The sequence below is a fragment of the Bos indicus x Bos taurus genome, chromosome 6 (genome assembly GCF_003369695.1).
Source record: "Bos indicus x Bos taurus breed Angus x Brahman F1 hybrid chromosome 6, Bos_hybrid_MaternalHap_v2.0, whole genome shotgun sequence".
Classification (NCBI taxonomy): domain Eukaryota; kingdom Metazoa; phylum Chordata; class Mammalia; order Artiodactyla; family Bovidae; genus Bos; species Bos indicus x Bos taurus.
The window spans coordinates 40,289,106-40,303,741 of record NC_040081.1 but is presented as its reverse complement, the minus strand read 5'-3'; the positions used below and the strand labels follow the sequence as shown (position 1 = coordinate 40,303,741).

Here is a 14,636-nt window from a genome sequence, read left to right as displayed (position 1 = left end):
ATACAATTATGTAAAGTTTAAAAATAAAATAAAATTAAAAAAAAAAAACTGAGGGCACCGAGGCATCGTATTTTGTTAATCTTTGTGCTGTTCACTACTACAACACAGTTAATTCTAAAATACAGCCTAGAAGGCTTCCTACGGCTGTCGTTCATTATTGTCTCAACCGTGTTCTCCGTAAGGTGACTTCCTCCAGAAGTCTATCTTAAGGATTTCTCCCAACCCTGCCACAAATGTAAGTTATTCTTTGTTTCTCTCATAGAACCTGACACTTTTTATAGGATCTATATTTGTTTATCGAGGTTTTATTTGTCTGTTTCTCCCAACAGTATTAACATTCCTTGAGGGCAGAGACTGTTTTGTACATCAGGAATGTCCAGTGAATTAAGGAATTAACTTAGCATCACACTTTCATACTCACAAAGTGAGGAGCTGGGTCATGTTGCTGAAGCTCTGATTAGAGAGGGTGCTTATTCTGTTGTTACTTAAGTCTCTAAAAAAGAAAAAGAAAAAAAACAGGTCTACTGTTACATAGACATTGACATATTAGTGATTCTTAGAAAGAGAAGGTTCTTCCTGTTCACAGTTGTAGCAGCATTGGTTAGGACTTAGCTTTTGTCTGGAAATAACAGAACATTGGGTAATCCTCTGAGGTACATAATTATTCATCATTATTCATGCCCAAGCCTGCTGAAATTAGAAACGACCATATGCCTTGCTCCGGCCAGTGAAGTGTGGCCACCAGAGCTGGTTGAACTTCAGAACAAAAGCTTCAGAGTAAGCTCACTTTTCCCTTAACCCTCTGCTCCTTCCTCTGCAAGGCTCCTGACATTCCACAGAGAAGCCCTCCCATTACTGGGTCCCAGGGCAATCACGTGGAAGCCATTCACAACAGACACATTTGACAGCTGAGAAATAAACCTTTGTTCTCAAAAGTTCCATCGGTTATACTTCATCTTCACTGTCACATACAAATAGTCAAATAGGATAACTGAAAGAATCCCTCATCTAATTACACTGACAAAGCCATCATCAAAAACAACACCATAATTAAAAACTGCCTTTGGCAAAGTCACTGGCACATGGTTGGTTCCTAGTAAATGTCTGTTTAATAAATGATGAGTAAATGAGAGACATGTGAATTTTCTACCCATGCCAAATGGGTATTTCCAAGCGTAATTTGTATCACAGGTTGTAAATAATATGCAGTGAACCTGATCTTATTTTTATTTTATATAATGTATACTGCTTGTGCCAAGTTGCCTCAGTTGTGTCTGACTCTTTGTGACCCCATGGACTGCAGCCCACCAGGCTCCTCTGTCCATGGAATTCTCCAGGCAAGAATACTGGAGTGGGTTGCCATGCCCTCCTCCAGGGGATCTTCCTGACCCAGGGATTGAATCGCATCATTTATATCTCCTGCATTGGCAGATAGGTTCTTTACCACTAGCACCATCTGAGAAGCCCATATAATGTATACATGATATACATAATATTTATAATGACATATTATAAGCATAATAATATATAATGCAGTGTAATATATAACATATATAATGATGTTTTCCATTCTGCTTTAGAAAAAATGGGTGAATATATACATACATACACTCACATACATAAAACAGTGTGATACACGTTAGAGAATATTCAGTGATTTTTATCTAAAACAAAATGCCAAATATATGGCTAAAGGAAGATTGATGAATAAATGGAAGATTTGGATTGTAATTTATGTTCATTTATGTATGTGTGTGTATTTATGTTTAGTATATTTTTCAGAAGAAAATTTATGAATAAGTACAAGACTTAGAAAAGATGCTTCAGATTATCCACATTAAAATGTCAAAGTATCAGTAAATGGACCAACGAAACTGTGAAATGGTGGGAATGTTACAGAAGCTTTATAATCCATCTTAGTTGCTGAAGTACTATGGCTAAATTTACAAAATAAATACATTTACACTAGCAGTAGTTACTGGCCTGAAAGTCAAAGTTGCTCAGTCGTGTCCGATTCTTTGCGACCCCATGGACTTTAATCCATGGAATTCTCCAGGCCAGAATTCTGGAGTGGGTAGCCTTTCCCTTCTCCAGGAGATCTTCCCAATCCAGAGATCGAACCCAGGTCTCCTGCATTGTGGGCGGGTTCTTTACCAACTGAGCTATCAGGGAAGCCCAGTTACCTGCCTAGAGTTGTATAGTGAGTCATTGGTAAAACCATTTCTGGATCTATAAATTCTCATTTTTCATTTCCAAACTGGTTTTAAATAATCACATGCTGTCTCACAAATGACCCAATTCTGCTGAACTGACCCTTTGGAAATTGCAGCAATTTAATGGTTTATTTAACAGAACAAATGTGTGTAATCAGTTCTTGCTGCTATTAAATAAATAACTAGAGGGAGAACAAGACATCTTGTAGGGTATTCTTTTTTCTTAATTTAACCATTTGTGAGTTAATAGTCCTATATACTTCAAACAAAGTGTTTGATTTTCGCATACTTTTAAGGAAAACTGAAAAGGATCAACAACATTTTAACTAGCTTTCATGTGCTCAGGGTAAAGTTTACAGTGAGAAACATAATTATGTAGGTAGCTACCTAGGTTTCTAGTATTCACTAATTAGGAATAAATCCCTCTTTTCTAGGAATACTAGAAATCTAAGACAGTTATAATTACTCTAAAATCAAACAGATTTAAAAATAAAATATTTCCCTTTATATCCAACATTGTTGCTGATTTTTTTTTTTGTTTTGCTACAAGTTTTATCAATTACTAACAATGCTACTCTAAGTGTGACATTATATACAGAAGATTATATATTTTAAGAAATATTGTGCACATAACTAGATTGAAAAGAAATGCTTGTATGTTTAAGTATACTCTTGTATTTACAATTAAAAACTGTAAGAAATTGTTTACATACATTAATGAAAGAGAGATGATACTTTAGGATGACATCAAACCAAACTAAAAACAATTCAATGTTTGATGTTTATACTCAGAATGTCAGCATCTTTGTCAACTGTACTTCAGTACTATGTAAGTAAACATGGATTTTAGAAAATAAATTTAAATACTGGAAACCCATACCTTAATTCATAATGTATTATATGAGAATCAACCCTTTTAAAATTAAAAAAAAGCCTTTAAAAATCAAGTTTTTAAACTAGATTTATAATATAGTATCAGTCTGCTCCGTTTTGTTTAAAGTTGAGAATATAAACATTGTTTTCCATTTTTCTTTCCTTGGATTGTCGTTAAATAGCTCACATTCATCTTCAATAGAAGTATTCAACTTTCTGCAAGTCTATAATTCTCTGATACTTAGACTTAATCATATTTGTACTTTACACAGAAGAAGACCTTCTTCTAAGATGCACCATTGCCCGACTGATAATCAATGAAGATGTAGCTAGTGATCCAGAACCACAATGAGCAAGACAAAAAGCATCTAACTAAAAACAATTTATAGAATCTGAAAGGTTCACTAAATCTTCTGCCCCTACTATCCACATTTACATGAAAGCAAATAAGATGTCAAAAACAGAAAAATACCATACATTACTCACATAAGTGTTAAATGTTTGTAGTTAGAGAGTTCCTTAGGAACCAGGGTAAACTGGTTCCCATCCAGATACCTAAAAACAAAGAAAATATTATTTTTTTTAAAAATAACAGTAGTGAATCAGAAAATAGTTGAGCAATATTTCACTTTTAGTTGAAGCAAGGAGACATTTAACAATTTTGGCTTTACAAGGTCATGTTCCCAGATAGGATTGCTATTTAACAGAAGTAAAGAAAAAACACAAACACAGTTGTCAAATCCAGTAGAATTCTTCTGTGGATTACTTACGCTAAATTATAAAACCAAGGAGAGACTGGTGAGTCCAGTCCTTTGTGGTTTATCTAAGAAGGCAAGGTATGTATCCAACCACTTGTGTGTCAGCAAGAGTTTAATCGGCCTTCATTGTACTTGTGTCTACGTGGGACCAATACCATGAAATGCACTCACTACTGGCAGAAACTTGTTACTACTGACAAGACCAATCTTCACCGCCTTATTGTGTCAATATGCTTAGTAAATAACAATGGGTGATTGAACAGATATATTTGGGAATTTTAATGTAATTAGATTTCAGTTTAAAAAGATCTTAAAAATAGTTTTTACCCTTGTATGTTTGCTTGGTGATATTAATTTTAGGAGGTTTCATAGAAAATTATGACATCTAATGCACAAAAACAGTACATTTATGTAAAAGTAATGGTAAAATAAAACATGTTAGTAAAATTTCTCTTTCTGATTAGAGTCAACAGAATGATGAGAAAATAAGGGCTAATAGACAAAACACAGAAATAAATCCTTAAAGGCATATTCATGATATCACAAAAAGAAAAATAATTCCATCTCCTCCCAAGGCTGTTCTTCCCCAGAATGTAGAGGGTGATGAGTAGAAACGTTTTTCAGCAACTTCGCCCTCTGGTTATAGATGTGTCCATGAACAACCCTGCCGCAGCAGGCATGTAGCCCTACCGCACCAGCGCTGTGGCCTATCTCCAGATCTGAGATTGACATTCATATTTTTGCTGGATACACAAGTAGCTGAGCAATTTTCTAAGATGACAAGCTATTTCACATATTTCAACATGATAAAAGTTATATAAAAGGCACAAGTTATCAAAATATGTAATAAAGCTGTGATGAAGAGTCAGGCTTTTGTTAGGACTTCCTATGCCTATTCAAATTTTCTGACTCTGTCTTATTTCAACTTCTCTCCTCTTTCATTTCTCTAGCTAAGAATTTATTGGTACCACTAGAGGGAAGCATAATCCCATATACTTCAGGACTTTCCCTTTATTCCAGAAAGCATCTTAACACGAAGCTAAAAATTTTCAGAAAGTGCACTATGGTTGCTTATATGTGAAACAATCTAAGACAGAAACTACATGGAAATGATTAAAAACAATGGATACCATTTGTTCAGAATTGTTAACTGCTACATACTTATTTTTGCCAAATTCTTTAATAATTTAATATAATATGCCCATGGAAATTTTCTAATACATATAGCATATATGTTACTGGAAAGAGGGATCCTGTTGAGGTGGTATGGTTCTAAGAATAAACTCTTGGGGCAGTAAAGCAAAAATGCACAGAAGGTGAGTTAATATCTTCCTCATCTCTAGAATATATTTTCTTTTAAAAAATTACTTTTTAATAATTTATACAGGAATAGATTGAAGATTCAACTATCTGACAGAAGAAACACATAGATGGCATAGACAAATCAAGCAGGTTCTCAGATATAGATTAATAAAGAAATTAAAAGACAAACTACCACACAATTGCACTCATCTCACACTCTAGTAAAGTAATGCTCAAAATTCTCCATGCCAAGCTTTAATACTACATGAACTACGAACTTCTAGATGTTCAACATGGATTTAGAAAAAGGCAGAGGAACCAGATATCAAATTGCCAACATCAGTTGAATCATCGAAAAAGCAAGAGAGTTCCAGGAAAACATCTACTTCTGCTTTATTGACTATGCCAAAGCCTTTGACTGTGTGGATCACAACAAACTGTGGAAAATTCTGAAAGAGATAGGAATACCAGACCACCTGACCTGCCTCCTGAGAAATCTGTATGCAGGTCAGGAAGCAACAGTTAGAACTGGACATGAAGCAACAGACTGGTTCCAAATCGGGAAAGGAATACATCAAGGCTGTATATTGTCATCCTTCTTATTTAACTTCTATGCAGAGTATATCATGAGAAACGCTAGGCTGGATGAAGCACAAGCTGGAATCAAGACTGCCAGGAGAAATATCAATAACCTTGTATACGCAGATGACACCACCCTTATGGCAGAAAGTGAAGAAGAACTAAACAGCCTCTTGATGAAAATGAAAGAGGAGAGTGAAAAAGTTGGCTTAAAACTCAACATTCAGAAAACTAAGATCATGGCATCCAGTCCCATCACTGCATGGCAAATAGATGGGGAAACAATGGAAACAGTGAGAGACTTTATTTTTTTAGACTCCAAATCACTGCAGATGGTGACTGCAGCCATGAAATAAAAAGACACTTACTCCTTGGAAGAAAAGCTATGAGCAACCTAAACAGCATATTAAAAAGCAGAGACATTACTTTGCCAACAAAGACCCATCTAGTCAAGGCTATGGTTTTTCCAGTGGTCATGTATGGATGTGAGAGTTGGACTATAAAGAAAGCTGAGTGCAGAAGAATTGGTGATTTTGAACTGTGGTGTTGAAGACTCTTGAGAGTCCCTTGGACTGAGAGGAGATCCAACCCGTCCATCCAAAAGGAAATCAGTCCTGAATATTCACTGGAAGGACTGATGCTGAAGCTGAAACTCCAATACTTTGGCCACCTGATGCAAAGAACTGATTCATTTGAAAAGACCCTGATGCTGGGAAAGATTGAAGGCAGGAGGAGAAGGTGACGACAGAGGATGCGATGTCTGGATGGCATCACCGACTCAATTGACATGAGTTTGAGTAAACTTTGGGAGTTGTATGTATGTATATGGACAGGGAGGCCTGGAGTGCTGCAGTCCATGGGGTTGCAAAAAGTCAGACACGATTGAGTGACCGAACTGAACTGAAAATTATTTGATGGGAATCTGGTAAAAGGACAAAGGCATGGGTCAGTTAAAATGGTAGAAAAGGGATTCAGCATCAAAGATGATCTAAATGTTATGCTGAGTATTATGGTCTTGGCTGGGTTATTTTTAGAATCAATATTTTGCCTATAGAATACAAGCATCTAACTTCTCAACCCTGGATGGCTGGTAATCTTTTGAAATAAATAGATATCAAAATAACAATTAACATTTTAATTACACACACACATAAAGCAGGGCTCATAGTTAACTAACAACTGGGATTGGTACTGAGAGAGGGAAAATGAACACTTAACAACAGCTCACTCTTAGAGGGATGATCACACACTTTTTCTGTAAGTGTCAATTAAAGACCAAATTACAATTTGTAAAACTGCACATGATTTGAAAACAAGTTCTTTGATAACTGAAGTGACATCTTCTTGAATCTCATTACTTACATTCCAGGTTGCCAAAAGTTTATCAAAGTTACTGGTTTGTTGTACATGAATTACAAGTACACATCTGCATGAATTCCATTTTTGATACATAGTTTAACACAGTTGAAAAATAAACAGAGGCAAAAGACTCAATCACACATCAATCAAGAATTTGCCCCGGATCTTTGGTATAGAGATACTGGAATTGGACAGAGCCTGCGTGCAGCATTGTTCAAACAGCTGATGCTTTGATTTATTCCATTCCACATATAAAGCAGGAGGCAGCTAAGGAAGTGTGTGTGGTGCTTAGTATCCTGATATATGTATACTGGCCATGTAAACTGTGGTTATATTTCAGTTTTGCAAATGTTAGGGATCACTGGCCCCACACCTTTCCTAAAGGACTCTGATTCAAATCCAAAGGGTACTACCTCTTTTTAAGTGTGAAGATTATGTCAGCTTCTTCTACACCCTACATATTTATGTATCCTCTGTGGTGAGATATTCTCTAAGGGGACACAGGGTAAAGAATAATTAACCATATGAAATATTCCAGTCACTGTAGATAAACTAAATATGTGGAATTTCTCAAGGTGCATTTGATAGAATGTTGGTCTTGCAAGATAGTCCATGAGAAAAGGGCTGTGGAGACAACCAAGTGTGGGAGGCCCATTAGGGTTTACATCCTCTGGGAGCTCACAGCGCACCTTTGCATATTAAAGGCACTGGGTAATCCTACAGTGAAAACCAAAGAGAAACACACAACCAGCCTTTCCCAAGGGGACCTGAACAAGCTTTTATATTATTTGCTTAGGGTGTTACATGATACTAATGAATGGCCCACGGAATGAATGTACTTTGCAAATAAAACTCAAAAGATTTTTGTTTGGTCTCCATTTCCCTTGGTGTGTGAAACAGTACTCATTCAGGAAAGGGAAAGACAAGCTCTACTTACAATTCAGTGACATCTCTTGGAATTCCTTTGGGCAAGACCTTCAAGGCTTTGTTGCTACATCGAACCACTGTGTCCAAGCAGGTACACTCGGCAGGACAGCGAGAGAGTGGGGAACAGCTATTGTCATCATTTCCTAAATTGCCAAAAGATACACAGGAAAACCGGAGTTGTGGCTCTGAAGATGCCAGAAGGGATTTTATGCCTTCAGTTTAACAAACACAAGAGACTTCAGCCATACGATGACTTATGCTTAGGGCATTAAGGATTTACAAGTTGACACTGTATGTTCTGTCTAGGACAGATTTCCAGAAAACAATTCACAGTTAGTATTATCAATATGATTATAATGTTACGTTCTTTGTTCAGTTGTTTATACTTTTCAGAATATATAAATGTAAACTGAATTATGGAAAAATTGTAAGCAGAAATGAAGAGACAAAAAGGGACAGATTATTTTTTAAAAGCTTAGCAAAAAATGTATGGGTCCCTCATTTGAAAATATAGAGCTCAAATGAACTCCACTTTTTGGCAAAAATAATAGCACCTACATTCTACCTATATTACAGGCCTGTTATGAGAATCAAATGCAATGATATATAGAGAGTACTAAAATGAAAACTATTTTTTTTGTTACATTTACTAGCATTTCTATTTTATAAGTCAATTGCCTTTATCACTTATAAATGGTAATTACTAAAACAGATGCTTAGCATAATAAAGAAAAGCAAAAATGAAGCTATATAAATAGTATCAACCACAGGTTAAAAACTGGAAAATCTTTAAAAATGTTCAGAAACACATATCAAGTAGAGTTAGATGTGAATTTACAGTTGGAGCAAATAAGTGCCTGTTGCTAAAACAAAAGAAAACCACAAAACAAAGTTAAAAAATGCATAATAACTACAGCTATTCATTACCTGAACTATGAATGCTGCATATGCCCTATAGCATTGGAACAGTCACCAGAGAGTGTCTGGTGATCAAAGCCCTGGCTGTTCCTTCTTACCATCATCACAAGTGAAGTCTTGAATGGCCACATCCTGGATGGGGATTTCTTTGAGGAAATAGGGTTTCTGACATCGAGGATTTCCTGTTACAATTCTTTTCTTCCTAAGCCATTCTCCCAACCAAGCCAGGTAGCAGTTACAGTTGAAAGGATTGGCCAAGAGGTTTCTAAGCACCACAGGCAAACAATGCAGAGTTAAATTTAGGCGTCTGCTTTTGTGCTTCTCAAAATCCCATGCTACCATTTTCCCACAACATACTCCACCCCCAATTCATGTTCAATCACATACAACATACAGGATGCATTCACTGGCTAAAAAGATTTATGTCTGGAACTTAAACAATAAAAACAATATTTTCATATGGAATTATTCAAATAATTTCACATGAAAATAAAGTGAAGGTGGCAATTCAGAGTTTATGCAGGGTATCCTGATGGATCTCTCATTTAGAGATAATTTAAACTTGTCAGATCTGACTTGCTGTCAAACTTCTCTACACTGATAATGCAGTAATTTAATATAAAGATGAAGGCTGATTATCTTATATTATTGAGTTTAACCTGACAACAGCTATTTCATTAATTTGTCATTTCAAGATTTCCATCTCTTATTTGCTCCAGGGAATAGGTTTCCCATCTAAACTGACAGCTGAGTTGATTAAATGCCAGTTATAAAAATGAATTTATTTCTACAAATCTCAATACTTTTAGCATTTCACCACTTCAGCACTAACCTATTGACAATCCCATTATTTATAAACACGGCATCTTTAATATGCACAAATTAGTCACTCGATGGAAAATGTCAGATTTTATGTGGAAAGAGGATTAAATACTTTACTGATGGATGGATGTTTCCTTCAAATTATTTCTTCTGGGATTTCAGCTATATTAAACATGATTTTTTTCCTTCTAACTACCTTTACAGTTAAATTAGTATATTTAGGTGCCACTCTTACCAGAAAGCCATATCAGATGTAAGATTTATCATTCCAAATACTGCTTTTCTTAGATACTTACATACAAGGGGCTTAAAATACCCTTGTTTGTTTTGGAGAGTTTGTTTTTTGACACTTTCTGAGTTCTGCCTGTAGACCTACAAATATTCTTTATTCTTTGTCTACATAAAATGTGCTCTTGGATAGGCTCACCCTATTTCTTTAATATCTTCTTAATATCATAGTAAATGCCCTATGGTGAGCTTTTATTGTTGGTCTGGTCATCATAATATATCTCCTGTCACTGTGAATGATCCTTTGAGTACAGTTTGTTGGCAATAACCCTATCAACTCTGTTTTATGATACTCATACGGCAAAGACACCAATGTGAGAACACTGGGAAAAAAATACGTTTCTCTCATTTGCAACTCAATCAAATTATAAGATTACCATTTACAAATTAAGCCACATCACACTGTTATAAATAATTCACTGAAAAATACAATAATTTTTGTTAAATTTTAACATAAGCTAGTAGGCAATATTGTTAGAAGAATTAAAATAAGTTTAACATGATAAATTTGTCCTTAAAAATACCTGTCTTTAATCCTATGTTTATGAAACACTTAGTAATGCATTAAAATGGTATCAATAAAAGTAATAAATATCATACACTGGCTTAATTAATACATCAAGGAAGACTATTTTTCATACTTACAGAGTAGATAAAGAATGGAGAGTATCAAAAGCTCCTGGTGCAATGGTAGTAATCTGATTATCATATAAAGAAAGCAAACGCACAGAGCTGAGTCCTATGAAACTGTCATTCCCTACACAGCTTATGCGATTACTTCTCAACATCCTGAGGGGGAAAAATACAACATCGTTAAGGAGATAACATATCAATCAATTTTGCCTATCTGAAGACCACAATAACCCCTCCTTGCAAATGCATATTCACTCCTGCTTTCTGAATGTTTTCCTGTCATAAGGAACTGATGATATGTTACAGTCATTTCCCTGTATCTCTGATAGATTGATTCCAGGACCCCCTGCATATACCAAATTCGTGGCCCTCCATATCTGCGGGTTCTGCATTCACTGTGTATGCTTGAATCTGTGGATGCAGAATCCACAGATGTAGAGAGCCAGTTATACTAAGAAACCTGTGCAAGAACAAAATGCTTAGAGTTGTCAGTGATAACACTCGGTTACAAAAACTCAAGAGTCTCAAGTATGGGCTTACAACCCCATGTAATGAGGGCAGAATGTTTTCCTCTGATGGTACAATTATGGTGGCATGATTACATAATATCCTAATTCACCCACACCTCTCTAAGCCCTGGAAGCCCTGTGATTTGTGTATTCTCCGTAACATTACACTTGCTGCTGAACAGAAAGGAGGCAGAAAAGAATCAATAGCCAGAGCGGATACAGGACTAAGGGCATCTCAGGGACTTACAGCCAAGTCAATGTCAACAGTGGCTGGGGGAGCCAAATTTGACTGAGCTTCCACAAAGCCTGTACAAATTATTCTATTTGTTTTGAGTTTTAAAATTTAAAAGGAGACAACAGTTAAGAGATCCCAGTTGTTCACAAGGAAGCTTAAACAGGTTTCTTTTGAAAGAAATTCTAACCATTTTTTCTTTAGTCATTGACATTAGTAGGATTAAAACTTTTGTCATTTCCTCATCACTGCTAAAGTTCTGGTTGGTTCTCAATTCTTTTTGCAAACTGTTTCTTTGAAGGGCTTAGAAGGGAATGAAAAGCTTCTTTAAAATCCATTGTAAAAATGAATAGTTGCCATAAACTTCATACAGAATTGCTAAAAAGTTAATATTTTCCTTAATTTTTCTAGATGTGGGTTGACCACCCTGTTAGAAGACAGCAAAAATAGCAACAAAACTTTCCTTTAAAATTCTACATTGTCCTCTAATAAATTAGAAGTACCGGCTTTTGCATTCTGCTAAGTTACAGATAACAAGAAAGGATAATGCCCTCCTTATCAAGGCATTGTTTTGCGTTTGGAAACAAATGCACAACAGAAAAGTATGACTATCAGCACTATCCTTTGTCATCAATAAATAAGAACATTTGGTCTTAATCTTATTGGAGTCACAGACTTCTGGGAAAAGTTGAAAAAAGCTTTATTTTCTGTTGCTGGAAAAATCTGTAAGCACACATATGTACTACATTTTGCCTGCAATGGCGGGGGCTTCAAAGACCCACTGAAATATGTGCATGTACGACTAAGAGGTTTACTAGTCCTAAAGGGCTGAGAAGTCCACAGGCAGTGAAGGGGGAGAGGTCTTGTTGAAATCTTCATAGCTCCAAGCTGAAAGATACCACTTAAAGCAATAACTGTGTCCCGGTAAACCCACTGAAGGCCTTTCAATACCTTTAGCTTGTTTCTAAATGATTTGTTTTGCAGCTTGAGGTACAGTGGGATTAAGTAGAGAGTTAGTGGGTGTCTACCTCAGATGCCTAAACACAGGAGGCACAAACCATTGCTAGATATATAACGAAGGTGAAAACTGAATTTAGAGAACTTGTCTCATAGAGAGTCCTGTGACTGGAGCTAGTCAGAAAAAAATACTTTGATAAACTCTTTAGGGTGCTCTTATGGGGTCGCACAGAGTCAGACATGACTGAAGCGACATAGCAGCAGCAGCATGGGCTGAACTGTATTCCCCTAAAACTCATATAACATGGAACAACAGACTGGTTCCAAATAGGAAAAAGAGTACGTCAAGGCTGTATATTGTCACCCTGCTTATTTAACTTATATGCAGAGTACATTATGAGAAACGTGGGGCTGGAAGAAGCACAAGCTGGAATCAAGATTGCCGGGAGAAATATCAATAATCTCAGATATGCAGATGACATCACCCTTATGGCAGAAAGTGAAGAGGAACTAAAAAGCCTCTTGATGAAAGTGAAAGAGGAGAGTGAAAAAGTTGGCTTAAAGCTCAACATTCAGAAAATGATGATCATGGCATCTGGTCCCATCACTTCATGGGAAATAGATGAGGAAACAGTGTCAGACTTTATTTTTTGGGGCTCCAAAATCATTGCAGATGGTGATAGCAGCCATGAAATTAAAAGACGCTTACTCCTTGGAAGGAAAGTTATGACCAACCTAGACAGCATATTCAAAAGCAGAGACATTACTTTGCCAACAAAGGTCCGTCTAGTCAAGGCTATGGTTTTTCCAGTGGTCATGTATGGATGTGAGAGTTGGACTGTGAAGAAGGCTGAGCGCCAAAGAATTGATGCTTTTGAACTGTGGTGTGGGAGAAGACTCTTGAGAGTCCCTTGGACTGCAAGGAGATCCAACCAGTCCATTCTGAAGGAGATCAGCCCTGGGATTTCTTTGGAAAGACTGATGCTAAAGCTGAAACTCCAATACTTTGGCCACCTCATGCAAAGAGTTGACTCATTGGAAAAGACTCTGATGCTGCGAGGGATTGGGGGCAGGAAGAAAAGCAGACGACAGAGGATGAGATGGCTGGATGGCATCACTAACTCAATGGACATGAGTTTGAGTGAACTCCTGGAGTTGGTGATGGACAGGAAGGCCTGGCGTGCTGCAATTCATGGGGTCACAAAGAGTCGGGCACAACTGAGCGACTGAACTGAACTGAACTGAAAACTCATATGCTGAAGCCTTGCATGTGTGCTCACTCAGCTGTGTCTGACTCTTTGTGACCCCAAGGACTATGGTCTGCCAGGATCCTCTGTCCATGGGATTTTCCAGGCAGGAATACTAGAGTGGGTTGCTATTTCCTCTTCCAGAGGATCTTCCCTATCCAGAGGTAAAACCCACGTCTCCTGTATTGGCAGGCGGATTCTTTATCACTGAGCCATCTGGGAAGCTCCAATCCCTGATGGGACTGCACTTGGAGATGGGGCCTTTAGGGAGCTAGTTAAGGTGAAATGGTGATTCAGATGGTAAAAGTAGATTCCCTGGTTTCTCAGATGGTAAGGCATCTGCCTGCATTGTGGGAGACCCAAGTTCAATCCCCGGGTCAGGAAGATCCCCTGGAAAAGGAAATCGCAATCCACTCCAGTACTCTTGCCTGAAAAATCCCATGGACGAAGGAGCCTGGTAGGCTATAGTCCATGGAGTCACAAAGAATCAGACAAGACTGAGCGACCTCACAAAGATGAAATGAGATCCTAAGGGTGGAGCCCTGTTCTGACTGGACTGGTGTCCTTAGAAGAAAGGACACCAGAGTTCTCTTGTCCCACACACAGAGGAAAAGCCATAGAAGGACACAGAGAGAACGTGGCCATCTACAAGCCAAGGAAGGAGTTCTCTCCAGAAACCAATCATCTTAGCACCTTGATTTTGGAATTCTAGCCTCCAGAACAATAAGAAAACACATTTCTCCTGTTTAAGTCATTCAGTCTGTGGTATCTTGTTATGGCAGCCCAAGGCTGACCAAAGTAAGCAGAGTTACAGGCAGACCTCACGCCTCCCCTTGAAGCTCCTTGTACAAGCCCCTGTGTCTTTGTCTTTTGAAGTAAAATGCTAATTCGAGAGTTGATGATTGCGAAATATCAAGATGTGGAAACAAAGAATAGCCTAAAGAACTGTTAGGCTAGGGAAATGGTAATAATTTAGACCATAATTCTGCCACATAGCAGTTTCACTGAACTCCCAGTTT

General features: G+C 37.2%; 1 protein-coding gene across 8 annotated transcripts in view; it reads right to left on the bottom strand.

Annotated features, from left to right (window-relative positions):
- The window catches only part of SLIT2 (slit guidance ligand 2), a 404,903-nt gene that overhangs the window by 74,687 nt on the left and 315,580 nt on the right, over window positions 1–14,636 (bottom strand). For all 8 annotated transcript variants that reach the window (XM_027544143.1, XM_027544147.1, XM_027544146.1 and 5 more), the window contains 5 exons: window positions 10,685–10,828; window positions 9,028–9,194; window positions 8,022–8,154; window positions 3,573–3,641; window positions 422–493 (listed from right to left, as the gene is read on the bottom strand). In XM_027544143.1, the coding sequence (XP_027399944.1) occupies window positions 422–493; window positions 3,573–3,641; window positions 8,022–8,154; window positions 9,028–9,194; window positions 10,685–10,828 (585 nt within the window). The remainder of the gene's footprint in view (window positions 1–421; window positions 494–3,572; window positions 3,642–8,021; window positions 8,155–9,027; window positions 9,195–10,684; window positions 10,829–14,636) is intronic.